Consider the following 20,069-nt stretch of genomic DNA (forward strand, 5'->3'; position numbering starts at 1 on the left):
CTTACACAGTTAATTACCACTTGATTAATTTTTCTTTTTTTTTACAAAATCTTATTGTAGTTATTATATTAAAATTCATATTTTCCCCCTGTAAATCTCAATAACGTCTCATTCGCTTCAAGTTTTTGTGCAAATTGACAACAACCAAAATATTTTGAAATATACAGCTGTCCAAGCGGCAGATTCTACATCATGGTTTATAAATCGAGTGACCTGTACAAAATCGAGAATAAGTACAAAGACCAGGAAGTAAATTTTCTACAAACAGTTGTCAGACAGGCAGCCATGTTGGATTTCGGGTTATTTCATATCTATTTATATCAATTTGCTATTTCGTTCAAACGTGTTTAAGACATTTATTCAAATAAAGAAAATTCTCATCACAAAGGAATTTTTTTCATGAAATATATGGAGATAACTAAAAGCATTCAAGATCAAAAGTGCATTTAAAAAAAAAAACAACAACAAAAAAAAAAAACAGGAAATAGGAAGGGATTTGTTACCATAAAAATATTGTTTTACAAGTAAGAGCCACGCTTCTTTGAGTCCTAACGTGCGTCAAGTTACATGTAAAATAAAGTGTCTGACAGTAAACCTCCAGCAGGCTTGAGAACATGCATCTGTTGCATCTATTGCTATCCTTCATAATTAAGTGTCAAAAATATTGGGCTGTCTATATATTTTGGGTAGTATGCTGGATTATCTATCAGAAATTACGCTTTTGTATTTTAAGATTTCTGAAAATGTACAGTGAAATACTAGCAAACAACAGGACAGGAATTGATTCCGTGAAATATACATGTTAATAATTTTTTATTTTAGGTATTTAAAAAATCTATGTTTAACATTCAAATTAAATTCTTTTAAAATAAAGCTGGTCCGATATTATCCTGAAAAAATAATAAAGGATATACTGCAGTTCACTAAATTTGCGCGACATCTTATTTTCGCGAGATAGTCATTGCTTCTTTATGAGCGGGACAAAATTTTCACGAATTGTGGTGATTGCTTCGAATCATCCATAGGAATACTAATATACGCAAGAATTATGTTTTCGCGAGATCGCAAATAAAAGGTGATTTACAGTAGATTAAACGTCTAGTTTTTAATAATTTACTAAAGGAATATTATTGCACATTTTCTACAGTACATGTGCACCTTTTCAAATGCTAAACTGGAAATTCAAACTTTTTGACACCCTATTTCAAAATGCTACGTCAGACATTCAGTTTATGGAATAGTTAGTGTCTTTGTTTGTACATTTAAATTTCATATAAAATGCAATAGTTTATTACCAATTGATGTCTAGAATACATACAACTGTCCCAAAGAAAGCATTTCTACATCGGGGAATTTAAATCACATGACCCAGTAGTAGATCAAGACCAGGACGTAAATTGTCAGTTTACAACAGTTGTGGAGCAGCCATGTTAGATTACTTTGAAATACTTTTTCATTTCATTTTGCAATTTCATTTGTATAAATTGTTTAAAACAATCTAAACTTTCCAAAACAAAGTATTCGTCTTAAAGTGTATAAGTCGATCAGTACAGAGATATAATGTAGTAATTATAGAAGCTTCAGTTGTCAAATAATATATTTTGGTAAGTAGGTTGATCAGACATGATCCTTTAGTTTTTCGTTACTTCTGGCAATGGACCCTGATATAATATTAAAGAACAGGACAGGAAATGATTCTGTGAAGTACATGTTAATAATGTACTTTTATGCATTAATTTTTTAAAAAAATCTATGTTTAAGATTCAAAATATGATCTTTTAAATTTAAAACTGATTCTATATCATTCTTTAAAAATTTTATAGAAGTAATGAAAAATAGTGCAGTGAATGTTTAGTTTTGATACTTTATTGCAAAAAAATATTCATTCACATTGTCTTCAGTACTTCTTTGCGAATGCTAAACTGGAAATGCATACTTCTTGACACCCTTTTTCATAATGCAACATGTATGTCTTACTTTCAGTAATTTGAAAAGTTAATGTCTTTGGTTGAACATGCAGCCTTGATATAAAATATAATAACTCTTTGAAGCCTAGAAAACATATTGTAAGCATTAAAATACAGCTGCCCCAGAGAAAGCATTTCTACGTCAGGGAATTTAAATCACATGACCTAGTAGAAGATCAAGACTAGGACGTAAATTGTCAGTTTACAACAGTTGTCAGGCAGCCATGTTAGACTACAGGTAAATATTTATCATACCATTTTTTATTTCGTTTATATAACATTTTAAAACCATTTACAAATTTTCAAAACAAAGTATTCAAAATTGCCTTATTTAAAGTATATTAATGGATAACTATTGAAATATAATGTTGTTAACTATAATAGTAGTTTGTGAAAATGTAACCTATCTTTTATTTGAAAAAAGGTCTGGACCTCAGAGAATTACAGTTATGTTTTTACCCATTTATTTAATTATCTTAATTTGTGGTAATATGATAGGACCTATCGCACTTATATAAATCAAATTTAGAAAATATAAAATTCTCAACGCAAACGAATTTTCTTTATGCAATAAATGGAGATGACGAAAAGTATTAAGTTAAAGCACACACGTCAAAGAAAACAAAATAGGAGCGTATAACTTACCATAAAAATGTTATTTTATTTTACAAGAGCTACGCGTCTTTCGCATTTGGCGTCAATCTCGCCCTGAATCTATTGCATGTTAGAGCACATGCACCTATTGCTGACCTTTTCCTTAATTACTGTATCTTAACTTAGCAGTCATGAAATCAGAAGACGTTTTCAAATCAAAGTACATTGAGAGTTTAAGGTAGAGTAGATGAAATATTCAATGTATATTTGCTTATACATGTAATTGTATGTCATATATTTAGATGAAAGCGATTTAAAAGACATATTTTTCTATCCTTATCACAATTGTACATTTTAAAATAGAAATGGTAAATTGTGTTCGAAAACAAGCAGGGACCATATTTTTTGCGGAATGGTGGAGTGTGAAAATATTTTCTTTCCCGCTTTTCAAAATTATTATAAAACTACAAATTTAGTTATCATTTTTACACGATCAAAGACTAAACGGAATTTTTCAAATGTTAGCTAAATTAATAACAAGGAACTTAAGTTTTGAAATATTTCAAATAAATATGAATTTCCAAACAATCTAAAATTTTGTTAGCTTTTAAAAGCTTCAATTCTAAGTACAGATATGAGCCCAAAATCCATAGAAACTGTTTTACTCTCTTACTAAACGGACAAAACATTTTATTTTTGCATCATTTCGTATCCCTATATGACTGCTCTACCACATGTGAAAATAAGAAAAAATTAGATATAGGGTGCACATAAAAATAACTTAAATATCCTAAAAAATAAGAAAATCAGAGAAAATTTTGATTAGCCAAAATCCATTTTTGTTAAGCAATTTGTGTCAATTTGGTATTATAATCTTATAGATCCTATATGGTAATAACTTTTTATGCAAAAAGAAATGCATTTAATCTTTTTAAATAGAAGACTATTTCAAGATTGGATGCATTATTTTTATTTTTAATGACCAGGGAAAAGGTAATGACCTTGACTCTAATATAAAACGGTCAAAACTAATCTTACTAATACCATCTCTTAGTAATATTGTCTTCTTGATTCTGAGAAAATTTCATTAATTTTCAAATACAAAAAATACAGTTTTGTGTGAGAAGAATCCCATCTTAATGTAGCGTTTTAAATACAGTAATTTTGACCTGGAAGCAGAAAGGTAAAAGTAAAATGTGAAGAATGCATGTCATATCAGGTAATGATTGTTGAGCAAAGTATTGGGAATTTCGAGGATTTCCATTGCGACAAAACTTCTTATAGTGCTAAAAGTAGTTATAAGAAATTTTCTAGCAAAATTCGCAATTAATATGCCAACTCAAGATCTGCGAGAAAAAAAGTGTCAAAAATAGATGTCTTTCGCCTGTCTATATGTTCTGGAAAGTAGGCTGGAAAAGTATTAAAATTGACCCTTTAGCATTTCGATATTTTCTGACAATGGTCCCTGTAATAATATAAATCAACAGAACAGGAAATGATTCTATGTAATGTATATGTTATAATGTATTCTTAAGCATTGAAAAATCATGGGCACGAGATTCAAATTGAAATCTTAAAATTAAAACTGGTGTTATATCATTCTTAAAGAATTTTTTTCATTGTAGTAATGAAAAATAGTGCATTAAACGTCTAGTTTAGATAACTTATTTTAAAAATGCTATACTGGAAATACATACTTTTTGACACCCTATATTATAATGCTATGTCAAACGTTTAAGTGTATTGAATGGTTAATGTCTGGTTGTACATGCAGCCTTGACACAAAGTGTAATATATTAAAAGACATTCATTTGATACTTAAAAACTTACTGTAAACATTGAAATACAGTGTCCCAGAGAAAGCATTTCTGTTTAAATCACCTGTCTTGGTAGTGGATCAAGACAAGGAAGTAAATTGTCAGTTTACAACAGTTGTCGGGCAACCATGTTAGACTACGGGGAAATAGTGATTCTTATCATTTTGTAATTTTCCTTTATGTTTTAAACGTTTAAAAATTTGCAATACAAAGTATTCAAAAATGTCTTTAAAGTATATTATGTATTTAAATGGATTAAAAAATGTGATATAGATATAGTGTTGATTGCATTGAAAAAAACACATGCATACCCTATCCTCTATTTAAAAGCGAAGATCTTAGAGATATGCATTCATGTAATTCTTTAATTATCTTTACCTGCGGTAATATGATAGGATCTAACAAACTTAAAAAACAAGCTACGACAATACAAGATTCTTACTGAAAATGAATTTTCTTTATGGATCTGTTATTTTGCAAGTCAAAAGTCAATCTATTTTCCGTTCTTACGTTGTGCAAAGTCAAAATAAAGTATCTCGCCGTGAACCTCTAGCAGGCTACAGCACACATAATTGTTGCTATCCTTTCCATTAAGCTGAGCAGTCATAAGATTAGCCGACGTTTTAAAACAAAAGTTTATAGAGAGGATAAGGTAGTATTTTATACAATGTAAAAGTACTTTTGACCTGGAAGCAGAGGCGAAATAATGAAATGTTATAAAAAAGCATGGCATATAAGATTCTGCTTACAAAGGATTTTCTTTGGGACAACACTTCTGACAGTGCTAAATGAGTTTATAAGATATTTTCTAGCGAAAAAAAATTGAATTTGCCAACCCAAGATATCCGGGGGAAAAGTATCAAAAACTGTCTACGTGTAATTATGTTCCCCAAACGAAGTTGGGGAACATATTGTTTTTACTCTATTTCTTATTATTAAGGTCTTCCGTGTCCAACGGAAGACATTCTACTGATTCTGTTGTTTCTTTTCCACTATTATTATCAATTTTTTTTCTTACCGATTTTGTGCAGACGATTTCTCGAGAACGCCTGGACAGATTTTTATGAAACTTTCAGCAATGATGAGAAACTATTTGAACTTCATGCGTTTTGTTTTTGTTTTTGCCGTCGTCACTTCCGGTCGCGAGATATAGCCATTTTTCTGTTTTTAAAGTGTCATTTTGTCCGAGAGTGTTCTCAAAAACGGTTAGAGATTGAGTTCTGAAACTGTCAAGGATGATAGATTATGGCTCGTAAATCTGAGAAGGGTATAAAGTTTATGTTGCATTCACGTCCGTTGTCCATCGGAAGTAGTTTAAAAATATGCAAAATTTTATTTTTTTCTTTTTGAAATGTTTCTTATGAAGGCAAATAGAGTGTCTCGTGTAGTATTATGTCCACCGGAAGTTTTTTTTCCAGACCGGAAGTAGTCCAAAAAATGAGCATTTTTCCACGAAATTATCAGGAATGATTTCTTCACACTCAGAAAGGAGTTATAGGTCATTTAAGGTACTTCCGGTCACACGGGAGTGATTTATAAAAACCGGAAGTTGTTTGAAAATTATAGATTTCACTCTGAAATGTGTTCTCACGTATTTTGAATAATTGATATGAACATTTTTTTCATTTAAAGTCGTTTTATAACCTTATCAAAAATCGAACGGAAGACCTACTCGTTGCTCGCAACGAGATCTCATCTAGTTAAGGTCTTCCGTCTTCACGGAAGACCTTATAGTTATTGTACTGTTTCTTATTATTATTAAGGTCTTCCGTCTTCACGGAAGACCTTATAGTGATTCTATTGTTTCTTATTATTATTATTATTCTTATTTTTTTGACTTTCTAATTTTGTGCACGCGATTTCTCAAAAACTACTCGATGAAATTACATGAAATTTTCAGGACAGATGTGTTGTAACATAAATTTAGTTTATCTGAGAGAAAAATTTGGAAACTCACTTCCGGTGCCACGTTACGGACAGTTTTCTGACATTAAAATGACATTTTGTCCACGATTAAGCTCGAAAACGATAAAAGATATATTAATATGAAACTTTCAGGGATTATAGATCGTGATATATACCATCCAGGACGCGACGTTTTGTTCGTCGTCGGTACTTCCTGTCGTTAGGTGAAGCGAATTGAAAAAATTGCATTTTCTAACTTTTTTGTTTTTCAATATTTTTTATTTATTTTTGGAATGATATTAGAGACCCTTTGATTGATGCTTACTATATAAGTTGTTTGGATATTGGTTAATCAGAACTCTAGATATTAATATTTGAAAATCTGAAGCGGGACCAAGATGGCGGCTGTCTCTGTCAACTCCGCCATTTCGCGAGTAGGGGTTTATGGAGGCAGCTGAGCGTTTGATTAAATCATTCTGACGTAAGGATACATGAAATGTAAAAAACTACTTGGACTTTCACGTAGTATTACGCTGCAATTCAGTGTCAATCTTAAAACTTAATTTCCGTTTCACTGCTTTAGTGTAACTGGGCTAGATACGTGTGTACTATGTGTTAATTATACTTTCTTAATGTCGAAATAAAATAAAGGCGATAAGAAGTTGTTTTATTTAATATTTAATTTCATTGAAGCTATCACACCTATTTGATAGATCAGTCCAAAGGAAAGGCACGAATATTTACTCGTGGTGTTTGGCGCCAGATTATGAATAGTGGCCCGCCTTTTATGATTCTTAGACAGGTGTACTGTTGCAGGTGTACTGTATACACAACTTTATTTAGAGCAGTATTCAAAATTTATTAGTTTTTCAAGAAACGTAACCACTGTGTTTCCCATGCACACTTGTGTCATATTAAACTAATACAAAAGACAGAAATAAGAAAACTTTTTAAATAAGATCGTCTAATGGAGTTTATATTAACATTCTTTTCTCAATAATCTGATTCAAGTTATTGAATATAAATGGTACCTGATACCTTGACGTAAGGTGAATCATGTTTTTCGTCGAACCATTTCAACCTTTTCATGAAAGTGTAACTAATCGGCATAGTTCACTTTGGGGATAAACGAGAAATAAAAAAAAATTAAAATTATAGTCACTTCACTGCTTTTGTGTAACTTACCTATACATGTGTACAATGTGTTAAATATATTTTTTAAACCTCGAAATTAAGGCTAGAAGAACATTCTTTATTCTTAATTTCATTGAAGCTATCACACCTATTTAATAGATCAGTCCAAAGAAAAGGCGCGAAGATTTAGTCTTTGCGTTTGGTGCATTCTATAATGTTTAGACAGGTGTACTGTTGCAAAAGTATAGACAAGTTCATTTAGAGCAGTACTCCCAATAGCGAAAGAAAAAAGGCCCCACGATTTACTCGTGACGTTATGCGGGAAATTGTGAATGGCCTGCACATGGGCGTCGGAAGCAAATTGAAAAGGGGGGGGGGCTAATCGAAAGTGAGTGGGCTAAACCAATAAAAAAAAAGTAAATCCCAATTTCAATACCTATATAATATCTTTTTTTCCGACGCCAATGGAGATTGACGAGTGCAGAAGTAGATAGAAGTGCAGAAGAAGATTATATCAACATGCCTTAATATGAAATAGCATGGGAAAGAGTTAAATTCATATAAATAAAATGTAAAAGACTACTTGGATTGTCACGTAGTAATAACGTTACAATTCTGTGTAAAACTAAAGATTTATTCCAGGGTCTTCAAACATTTTCTTTTATTGGTTTTGGCTGGTTCTCAAAGTAGAAAAAGAAAAGACTAAATGTACAAATGAGAGATACCTACTATCATTTGTTTTTGCAAGACGGAAAAACAGATCTTAAATCATGGTTGTAAGTAATAGTTTTTTAAGAAACAATATCGATGTATATAGTAAGTATAAAACGTAACCACTGTTTTCCCATACACACTTGTGTCATATTAAACAAACAGAAGAGACAAAAATAAGAAAATCATTTTTTAAAAGATCCTTTAATAGAGTTTATATTAACATTCTTTTCTCAAAGATATTTAAAGTTGAACATTGAACATTGAACATAAATGATATCTGATTCCTTGACCGTCGAAGGGCGAGACATGTCTTTCAGCGAACCATTTCTACCTTTTCATGAAGGTGTAACGAATCGGGTTAGTTCACTTTTGGGATAAACGGGAAATTAAAAAAAAGTTAAAAATGATTACCATTTCACTTCTTTTTTTACTTACCTATATAAGATGTAGAATATGTTCAATCTGTTAAATATACTTTCTAAACCTCGAAATTTAGGCTTAAAGAACGTTCCTTTATCTCAATTTTATTGAAGCTATCACGCCTATTTAATGGAACATTCCAAAGAAAGGGCGCGAAGATTTACTTGTGGCGTTTGGCGCGAAATTATAAATAGTGGCGCGCCTTTCGTAAGTCTTAGACAGGTGTATTGTTGAAGAAGTATATACAAGTACATTTAGAGCAGTGGACTCGATAGCGTAATTTAAGCGCGTTGGAAATAAAGAGGAAAAAAAGCGCGTTGGATTTTCACGCTGGCGACCTGGGTTCAATCCTCTTTGTGACCAAATTTTTTTTATCACTTTTTCAGCTCGATTTCGCGGGTTTTCTTTTTTCCAGAATCGGACGGAAGACCTCTCGTTGCTCGCAACGAGATCGTTTCTAGTTATTATTATTATTTTTCTGACACGATTTCTCGACAACTACTGGATAGAATTACATGAAATTTTCAGGAAAGATGTGTTGTAAGATACTCTTGAAAGTTCCAAAAAATTCTTTGGAAATTCCTTTCTGGTGCGCCAAGTTTCGGACCATTTTCCTGATTTTAAAACGACATTTTGTCCATGGTTAATCTCAAGAACGGTACAAGATATCAATGTGAAACTTTCAGAGAATATAGATGGTGATCAATACTATCCAGGACGCCACGTTTCATTCGTCGTCAGTACTTCCGGTCGCTACCGGAAGCCAATTTAAAAACTCCAATTTTTCAACTTTTTTGTTTTTCAATATTTTTTCTTGATATTGGTGTGGTTATTATAGACTCTTTCAATAATACTTAATATTAATTTGTTCTTGAATCGATATAGCCAGTCTCGAGATATTTGTATTTAAAAATTTGAAGCAGCGGTTCCCAATGGCATAATGGTTAGCGCGTCGGATTTTCACGCGGGCGACCCGGGTTCGATCCCCCGTGTGTGCGAATTTTTTTATAACTTTTTTTGCTGGATTTTTCGTGTTTTATTTCAGAATCGGACGGAAGACCTCTCGTTGCTCGCAACGAGATCGTTTCTAGTTATTATTATTTTTTCTTCTTCCTAGGAAAATCTTTTCCGCGAGTGATCTTGTAAACTATACATCCTACTAAGGTGAAACCTTTTTAGGGTCAGTAGGTATGTTATGTAGATTTACGGAACGAAGGTCATTTTGCGCGCCCGTGCTTGCAAGAGCGCGCACGTGCAACACGTGAATGACCAATAAAATGGATATTACCATAACTTTTCTATTTTTTGACGAAATGTTTTGAAACTCATAATGTAAGGATATATAAGTAGTATAGACAAGATGGCATGGTCAAAATAGCAATATCTCACGCGTATGCACGTATCGCTCTGATTGGCTGAAACTCAATATCTTTCTTGCTTTAGGTCATAATTCTTTGAAATTTTTAACTTAATCAAACATTATGAAGATCTACAGCACGATTTATAAGAATTTTAATGAAAGCACGTACATGCATGTGTGCTGGCAAGAGTGCGCACGTGCAACATGTGAAATTACCAATATAATGGATATTGCCGTAACTTTTCTATTTCTTGATGAAATTTTTTGAAACCCATAATGTATGGATATATAAGTAGTATAGATAAGATGACATGGTCAAAATAGCAAGATCTCACGCGTATGCATGTGTGCTTCGCTTTGATTGGCTGAAACTAAAGTCTCAATATCTCTCTTGTTTTACGTCATAATCTTTTGACATTTTGAACTTAGTCACCCATTATTATGATCTACAGCATGATTTAACAGAATTATCTTGAAAGCACGTGAATCTAAGTGTGCTGTAAGACAGATTGGCTGATTTTTAAATGCCTATAACTTCCTTGTTTCTCAACAAAACAGGATGAAATTTGGAATACAAATAGGCATAATAGACTTCTACATGATACTACTATCAGTATTGAATGCAAGGACGTGCTTGCATGCACTTGCGCACGCAAAATGTGCAAAATAAACAATATATTTGAAAAACGGTAACATTTATATTTTCATGATTTTTTATTGATTCTTGGAATATAAAGATATGTAAATCGTTCAGAAAACGTGCTTTCGCGTGCAATGCATTAAATCACAAAAAGCTGATATCATTGTAGGTTTTAAAATATTCTTTTATGAAATCCTGCGATACTGAGCATATTAAATCATTTTTTTTAGGAAATTGGCACAAAAAGGGAGTTGGGGAGAGTTTGGGGAACATCTGTAACGGTCCCAGTTAAAACGTTTGTTTTGGAAAATGCTGAATTATCTATTAGAGATGACTCTTGAGTATTTCGAGATTTTCTGACAATGGACCCTAAAATTATGTTAAGCAACAGGTCAGAAAATGATGTAGTGTATATTTCACATTCCAAATGTTTTAAGCTCTATGTTTTAAATTCAAAATGAAATCTTTAAAACTGATCCAATATAATTGAAAAAATAAACGAATGTTTGCATTAGTACGAGGGTTGTCCAAAAAATTCGTGGACAATGACGTTTCTTTGTGAAAATAATTGGTTTTATATGCATCTATTGTATATCAAAATATTTCTTATGAGAAATCAGAATGATATAATTTTTATTGATGGAGCGCAATATTTTTTTAAAAATCGGGGTCTTTAAAGGTCGCGAATAGTGCGCATGGACCAAGGTTAAAATGACATAAGCTCTGGAACAAAGGGCTCGGAATAAAATCATTATTTTCTATATAAGAAAAGTAAAAAATTAATACAAATTTTATGTAACACAAATAAAGAGACTATAATCATTTCATGATATCTTAAGTTTCGCTTAGTCTATAGACAGTACAAATACTAAACAAAAATCCTGACAAATATTAGTCAAAACTCGACGAAAGAAGGCGACGTCGGCCGTCCGCAAGGGGTAGCGTCCGATCAAAAAAAGTTTTTATGCGGTTGAAACAACTTAAGAGACAAAATATCTGTTGAAATAACTCAAAATTATTGAAATATATTTAGTGTTTCAATTTTAGATTGGTGTACTCAATTTTTTAACGGTGTGTACAAATTCGAAGACACTACAAGAATCTAAAACACATGTAATTTACTGAAAATGGAGATTTCTATACATGACATTGTTATAAATCTAGCTCAGCGTCGGACTGCATGGCCTGTGCAGTTTGTGTAAACAAACTGTTTATTTAGATGACGCTCGCAAATTCATGTGCATTGCTTTGAATTTTAAAAATTAAATAAATTAAATCTATACTTACAGATTATTGCCAGAACTTGGAAGTGCGTTGCACCTTAAAAAGAAATGAAGTGTGTGTCCATGTACATGTGTTAAGAAAAATCCGAATGTTTGACGTTAAAATGAAATAAGCTTAACGTCATACTGGTCCGTGCGAACAATCAGCGATCTTTAAAGACCTCGATTTTTACAAAAATATTAAGTTTCCTCAATACAAATTAAACCATTCTGACTTAGATTTTCATAAGAAATATTTTGATATACAATACATATACTATTTAATTTGACAAAAACGTAATCGTCCACGAACTTTTTGGACAACCCTCATACACGTTATTCTAAAAAGTGCACCAAACGTCCAGATTTAATAATCTATTGAAAAAAAAATTCATGCACATTGTCTACAGAACACCTTTTCAAAAATTGAATTGCAAGTTGCCGTGATAACTCTTCATGCCTTGTGTGTATTAAAATTTCCATTACGATGTTGAAAATAATTGCGGTTTTCTAGAACATCCTCCTTATTCAGGCCATAAAAATGATGCATATTTGTTTTAACCCAAACATCAAACTTTAACCAAAAAAATAAATAAAATAATTTGCATTCTTTACATATTTAAATTTAAAATCTAAAATGTTTTTTCTAATTATTATACTACTTAAATTCCTTTCTAACTGTTATTATTGTTTGATTTTTAAACAGTGTCATTTGATGTGAAATGGATCCCCTGGACAGAGCTCAAGTACTCCTCCTCTGTGACCTGTGTGAAAAAGCTGCATTACAGAGTCATTGTGAACTTTGTCAGATTAACCTGTGTAAGACTTGTGTAGGGGAACATCTCTCTGATTCATTAAAACGACATAATGTTGTACCATACAAACATAGAACTCCTAACTATCCAAAATGCCCAGAACACACCCAGAAATATTGCGAACTTTACTGTGAGAAATGTGACATTCCTGTCTGTTCTACCTGCATCTCCTCTGGGAAACACGATGGGCATAAACTAAAAGATATCCTGGAAAGACCAGGCTTGATAAAAGAAATTTTGAAAAGGGATTTGGAAGACCTAGAGGAAATAATATATCCTACTTATGCAGAAATTGCCTCAGATTTAAACTCTGAAAAACTAAGCATGGAAAAACATTACGATAAACTGACAACAGCTGTCACAAAACAAGGAGAAGACTGGCACAATGAAATTAACGACATTGTCAAGAAACAGAAATCTGAAATTGAGGAGATGAGATCTAAATCGTTGGCTGTTCTGAATAAAAAGGGAAGAGAAATTGAACAGATTTTATCTGATGTAAAAGAAAGTTTGTTTAATCTGAAGAAAATATTAAATTCAAATGATGACTCTCTAGCATCTGCCTACAAATCCAGGAATGCTGAATTCAGAAATTTGCCTCATAAAGTCCATATATCATTTCCAAGTTTCTCTCCTTATCAAATCAACACAGAACAACTCAATCAAATGATTGGTTCTCTATCAGCATTATCCATTACAACAGATGATCATGGCTACACATTAAAGACCAAGGAACCAGCTGTATTCTGTCCTCCGATCAAACGACTGCTTAATAGAGCAGAACTCGTCACCACAATAATCACTAGGTATTATATATACAGTGTTATTTGTCTCAGTAATGATGAAATCTGGACATGTGGTGACAGAATCATGAAACTCTACAACATCCATGGCAAATCTCTGAAGTCAATCCAAACCAACTCAGAGAACAAACCACGTGACATAGCAGTAACAAGGAGTGGGGATCTAGTTTATACTGATCCTGATGCAAGAACTGTAAACATAGTGAAGAATGACCAGATAAAGGAAGTGATTAGACTACAGGGGTGGACACCTTACTATATCTGTATTACCTCCTCTGGTGACCTCTTAGTGACCATGGACAGTGAAGATGATGAACAATCAAAAGTTGTCCGTTACTCTGTTTCCAGACAGAATCAAACCATTCAGTATGGTAGTGAAGGTAAACCTCTGTATTCATCTAGTACCTACACTAAATACATCAGTGAAAACAGGAATATGGATATCTGTGTGGCTGACTATACAGCCCAAGCAATAGTGGTTGTTAATCAGACAGGAAAACTCCGATTTAGATACACTGGTCATCCCTCTGCTACCAAGAGATCATTTAATCCTTTCGGCATTTCAACAGACAGCCTTAGTCAGATTCTGACAGCAGACTATAATACACAATGTATTCACATCCTAGATCAGGATGGAAAGTTCCTCCGTTACATTGATCATAATGATTACTGTGATTTACGGCATCCATGGGGTTTATGTGTAGACACCAAGGACAACTTATTTGTGTCTGACGCAAACGGTGGAAAAGTGAGGAAAATTAAATACATGCAAGCAGTGGTTTAAGTTAACTTTGTTCTTTTGTCTCCCTCCCGTCGAGTACATGAGATAATGCTTTTTAACCTCGTCCTTGTCATATTTCAACGTCAAAAAGGAAGTATTTAAAGGCATAGGTTTTGCTGGGCATAAGGCACATACCAGAGCAGAGGAAAGTGTTAATTTCCGCGCCGCATTAGTTTTATCCAGTAGGAGTCAGGCTGTATAATGATTTATTTTTTCATGATCCGAAACTAAGAGATTGACATACTTAGAGAGCTAGATTTTGTGCAAGCTGATTTTTTACCTGCATTTTAAAAGAAACGAAAAGTTTTCAGAAGAAAAGAATATTACTTATTCAAAATACTGCAGCGTTTACTTCCTTCACCCTTTTTGCATGGAACAGATTATCCAATGTGATTCACCATTTCATCATATCCGTGTATCATTTTTTTCTGCATTTCTATACTACTGAATCAGTCCTTTTATATTCAACGAAAGGAATGAATCGCTCATTTTGCGCCAAATTCCACTAGTAAGCTAACTTTGCGCCTTGAATTGTTCTATTGTATGAATAGGAGAGCTAACTTCCATAGAATTAAATAAAGTTTGTCCTATTAACCTTCTTCTTATGAAGATTTTAGCTCACCTGAGCCGAAGGTTGAAGTGATCTTTTCTGATCAAAAATTGTCCGTTGTCTGCCGTCGTTGTTATTGTTGAAAACTTCTCAAATTTTCACCATTTTCTCACGAAACACAGGACCAATTTTAACCAAACTTGCTACAAAGTATCATTAGGTAAACAGGTTTCAAGTTTGTTTAATTAAAGGATCTCGCCCTCTTCCACGGGAAGATATTACTTAGTGAAAAATTAATGGCATTTAAAAAAAATAATTTTCTTCTCCAGAACCACTAAACCAGGAAAGATGAAACTCATGTGGAATCATCCTCGGGTAGTGTCAATTCAATTTTTTTTTTCAAAACATGACCCCCGGGGGTAGTGTGGAGCCGAAAAGGGCGATCAATGTTTTAAATAAGAATATATAGGAAAAATCTTTAAAAATTTTCTTCTCAAGAATAATTGGGACAGGAAAGATGGAAGTCATGTTGAATCATCCTAGGGTAGTCAACATTCATGTTTCTATAAATCATGACCCCAGGGGTAGGGTGGGACCACAATGGGTTATTAAAGTTTTATATAGGAATATATACAGGATAAATCTTTTTACATTTTCCTTTTCAAGATCCATAGGGACAGAAAATATGAAACTCATTTTCAGGTAGTTTACTATTAAGTCTCTTTAAACCACGACCCCCGGGGTAGGATCTAGTATCACATCAATCAAAATGTTGGCAGATATGCATTAAATTTGGAGAGGACTAATCTAAAATATAATCAACACTGAAACCAAATAATATTTTTCTGCAGTTAGAGTTGAAGTGTTTTGTAGCAATCAGTCGATTTTATGCGCTATTCATTTCATTTCCGAAACATTTTAACAAAAGGCTACTCCATCAATAATTTTCATCGCAGTCACATCTTTCAAAACAAAAAGAAGTTAATTGCATAATGGAATATAAAATGATTTATTGAAAGAAAAATACTCAAATGCTTGATGCATGCATTTATTTTCCTTTCATAAAAAAATCACCATGCCTTAAACATGAATGAAACTGGCTATAAACTAAAATGAAAGTTTACATATAGTTTTTCATCACATTAAAAATCAGCTTCAGTCTCGAACAAAAATTCATAAATCAAGAGGGGAGATTCGGGAATTAATTTGCGTCATTATGTTTTGGCATGACCTTAACAGAAATATCGTTATTGTTCTGCCACGTTAGGACACCCTCTCGAGTCTTCGTACAGATAGTTTACCCAACATAAATTACATCAACTCTGGTGACTGTTGCATCAATGTGTTTTATGCGTGTGAGTGTTAAAGGACTGAAATATAAATCAACAAAAAAGTAAACCCTAATTTTCAATGCATAGAAATTGTCTATATTTTCAAAAAAAGTGAAGTTCCTACTTGTATGTATTGAATGCATATATATACATGTATATATGTAGAAAAAAACCTACAACATTCATACAAAATATTTTACACACAGTTTACTAAAATTATATAATTTCCGTTTTACAAATTTTATATCAACTTTACATTACTTAAATATATATGTACTGTGAAATCACTTATTTTCGTTGGGGGTTGTATTTTCGCTGTTTTCGTGGTATGAGAAACCAACGAATTCATGTCCACCACAAAACGTAAATTTTCATAAGCACAACTACTAAAAAGTTCTTCATACACGAAATCAAATCCCCAAGAACCAACATTTTTTTCCTTCAACCACGAAAATTTGACCCCACGAAAATATGTGATTTTACAGTAACTGATATCATGAATATAAAAAAAAATCTAGATAAATATTACTAATCGAAATCACCCTTTACTATCAATCATGTGTTTCAACCTTGATGGTGTGCATTGGTACGGACGGGCAGATACTAGTTACATGTACTGAAGTTATCAAAGATGAAATAACCCTAAAGCAGGAATTAGTAGTTGAATTATTGTGTCAAACAACATAATAACAATAGTACTGAGTGATTAGTATTTTATTTGGCTGAATGGGCCACGGCCGCTTCAACGCAGGAGCCGAGGCATCAATTTACTGCCTTTTGTAATGGCATTCTGAGAAAATGTGAACCCTGGGCACAGATGTCCACTGACTAGTCCATACTTAAAACATTTGTTAAAATGTTGAAAAAGAGTTCAATGAGCCTACTGGTAAGCCCAATATACGCATGCTTGGCGTGAACTGCTGGTATGTAAGGTTGCTACAATCAGGCAGCCGTGACGAGGGGTTCCTTGTAATGATGCAGCTGGGCTAGAAAATACAATCTGAAACGATAAAAATACTCGGCAGAAAAAAGGAAAAGGAAAGATAAAAACTGTGAAGAAATCTTCAGAGAAACCACACAAATGTGAACTATGTACGGCCAATTTATAAATATTAAACTTAAGGTGTTTCCACCCTCACAATTTTAATGGTTCAAAGTACAAAAACTGGATTTATTCCATTTAATATACTTCAAATTATTGCAAAAAATGTATAGGTCACCATATTATTTAAGATGCGAAACATAATAAACAGATGTGTATGTCAGCATAAAAAAAATCGCGCATTTTTTGTAAACAGTATTATGAAAAGTATGTAAAAAGTGGTTTAATGCGTAATTCTGATGCTGAATTTTCCTAAATACTAGTACTTCCTACTTATAAGATACTTTTGAATTGTGAATATCAGGGAAAATATTTTACATTAGAAGTACAATAAAGCAAATGCCTCAAAGAAAAGACCTCAGAATAGAACGAGTTATTGCCCTTTTCAACATTTTTAAAGATTGAATAATTGATGATTAAATAACAAAAATATGCATTTTAAAATTCTTTTACTTGACAATATTTATCATTGCACCTATTGTAAAGCATTCTTCCAAAAGATATTCTTATATTAGGTATGAATTTAAATTCATTACAGTTTTTGCAAAAACCTATGACACCAAAGGATGGTGGAATTACCTTAACACACAATTCTAGAAATCCTAGTCGACCTTTGTTTGATGAGGGTGGGAGGGTGGGTAAAAGTTTCAGCACAGATTGATGACGAATAAGTGCCTTGACGTCAGAGTTCCCTTGCTAGGTGGTACTAATATCCCCAAACTATAAATGGATCTGATAAATACCATACAAATTGCCCATTGAACCCGATGCATTTTCGACGAAGACAGACCACAAATATTTATTTCACTTCGATAAATAGATTTAACCTTTAATGGTTAAATCTCATTAAAAACGGGTATCATAAGTAATGAGCACAATTCTCTCTCATAGATTTGACATTTGGGAAAATGCCAAACTTTTTCAATCGTCAATGGCTTCCGTATTATATATAGCTTTAAATCAAAATGAGTGCTCATTTCAGAATTTTAAATTTATAAATGCAAATTTTCACAATTTTCACAATTTCTGTATTATTATTTTTACATTAAACAAGGGACCAGAATTGCTCGTTACCAAACTTTGTTCTTTCGAAAATGCAGTTTGTGAACTAATCTGACTTTTAGAATTTGTCCGCAAACTTCGTGCATTTGAGTTCAAGATCTAGCTTTAGTGGAAAATGGTGTGACTGATAATAAACCACACATTTGTTAATTTCCCACAAAGTACTAGTCAGCTAAATCCCAAATCTAGTGTTCTTATCAAAATATGATTGAGTAAGGACATGTGTAAAAATACTGTATCACTTATATTGTACGGATTGACTCGAACATTGCTACTTTAGATTGCGAAGTTCTATTTCTTTCATTCAAAATGTTTTGAATTATCCCGGTTTTGAATAAAAAGTACCCTTTGTACTGTTAAATAAAGGACTATCATGCTAATTTTATATTCTTCATAAGATTTTTTTATTGATTTAAAATTACATGCAGTAACAGCAAAAATGGATAATTTTTTACTGGACGATATAGGTTGTAGATGGATTTGCATAATTGCTTATGTGTATATTGGTATTGCAACTCTTTTTTAAGGGGATGCCTCCCATTGCAAAATTAAAAGATTAGGAAAAAGATAAAAAAAAAAACATCAACAACAAGAGCTCAGCAAAATGGGGCATCCTTCAGCGAAGCTTGCATTGCATTGTGAGAATTTATTTACGGTCCACTGCAAAATGAGAGCTTAGAACTTTCCCCTTTATTGGAGTCGAAAGCAAATTGAAAGATAAGGGGGGTGTTAGTGAAAAAAAATCCCTCTAAAGAAACTGGACAAGCTAAAAAATATGTGTTTGTGAAACACTGATGCCCCCTTATGGCAACAAAAAAAGGGAGAAGATTAAACTTTTCATGCATACAAATCTAATATATAGGTACCAAAAGTTGGATATCCATACTGAAAATACAATTTTGAAATTTAAAGGGTCAGGGTTAAAGTTTTTTCATAAGTATGAAAATCTCCAAGGTCAAAAGGTCAAGGTAATCAGTATCCAATGAAAGGACTTGAAACAAACAATACATATGTGAAGTATAGGAGCCGTAGCCCTAAGGATTCAAAGGTTATGGCCAAGATTCTACATTTCAAAAAGTAGGTCAAACTCCAAAATCAAGGTCAAAATTATTGATATAGAATGAAAGATCTTGTCAAAGATCAAATATGAAAAGTATGAAGCCTTAGACCTAACTCTTCAAACGTTACTGTCAGGGTTTGATATATAAAAGTAAGTTAAGTTCAAGGGTCAAAGTTCTTGGTATTCAATGAAGGATCTTCTCACAAGGATCACATAATTATGCACTAAGTCTAGGTTTTTGGGGTTCAAAAGTTTTGGTCCGGTTAAAGTTTTTTCAAAGGTAAGGAAATCTGCAAGGTCAAGGTCAAAAGGTCCAAGTTCTTGATATCCAATGAGAGTTATTGCAAAAAAAAATGGCTAAAGTAAAAGTTTGAAACTTTTTGTAAAAGTGGGTCAATATTTCCAAGGTCAAATGGTCAAAGTTTGTGGTAGCCAAAGGAAGGTTTTGTCACAAGGAATACACATGTGAAACTTGAGAGTCATAGCTCTACTAAATCAAAAGTTATGGGCATGATTAAAGTTTCTGCGGACAAAGAGACAAACTTTAACCTTTGCCATAACTTTTGAACGCTAACGGATAGGGCTTTCATACTTCATAAAAATATGAAATCCTTGTGAAAAGACCCTTCATGGTAACGGATACCATGAAATTTGACCCTTTGACCTTGACCTTGGAGTATGTCGTACTTTAAAATGCAAACCTCGACCATCATTTTTAAAGGGTTAGAGCTAGTTCTTGTTACATAACATTT

The 20,069-nt window shown here is 32.7% G+C and overlaps 1 protein-coding gene across 1 annotated transcript; it reads left to right on the plus strand.

Moving 5' to 3' along the window:
• The first annotated feature begins 12,535 nt into the window (after window positions 1-12,535).
• Window positions 12,536-14,215, plus strand: LOC134256979 (uncharacterized). Its single transcript, XM_062739647.1, has one exon. It carries the CDS (start codon window positions 12,536-12,538, stop codon window positions 14,213-14,215), a length of 1,680 nt encoding a protein of 559 aa, XP_062595631.1.
• Window positions 14,216-20,069: the final 5,854 nt, after the last annotated feature.

This window comes from Saccostrea cucullata, unplaced genomic scaffold (assembly GCF_032062105.1).
Source record: "Saccostrea cucullata isolate Sc308-1 unplaced genomic scaffold, CSIRO_AGI_Scuc_v1 ctg873, whole genome shotgun sequence".
In the NCBI taxonomy this organism is placed as follows: domain Eukaryota; kingdom Metazoa; phylum Mollusca; class Bivalvia; order Ostreida; family Ostreidae; genus Saccostrea; species Saccostrea cuccullata.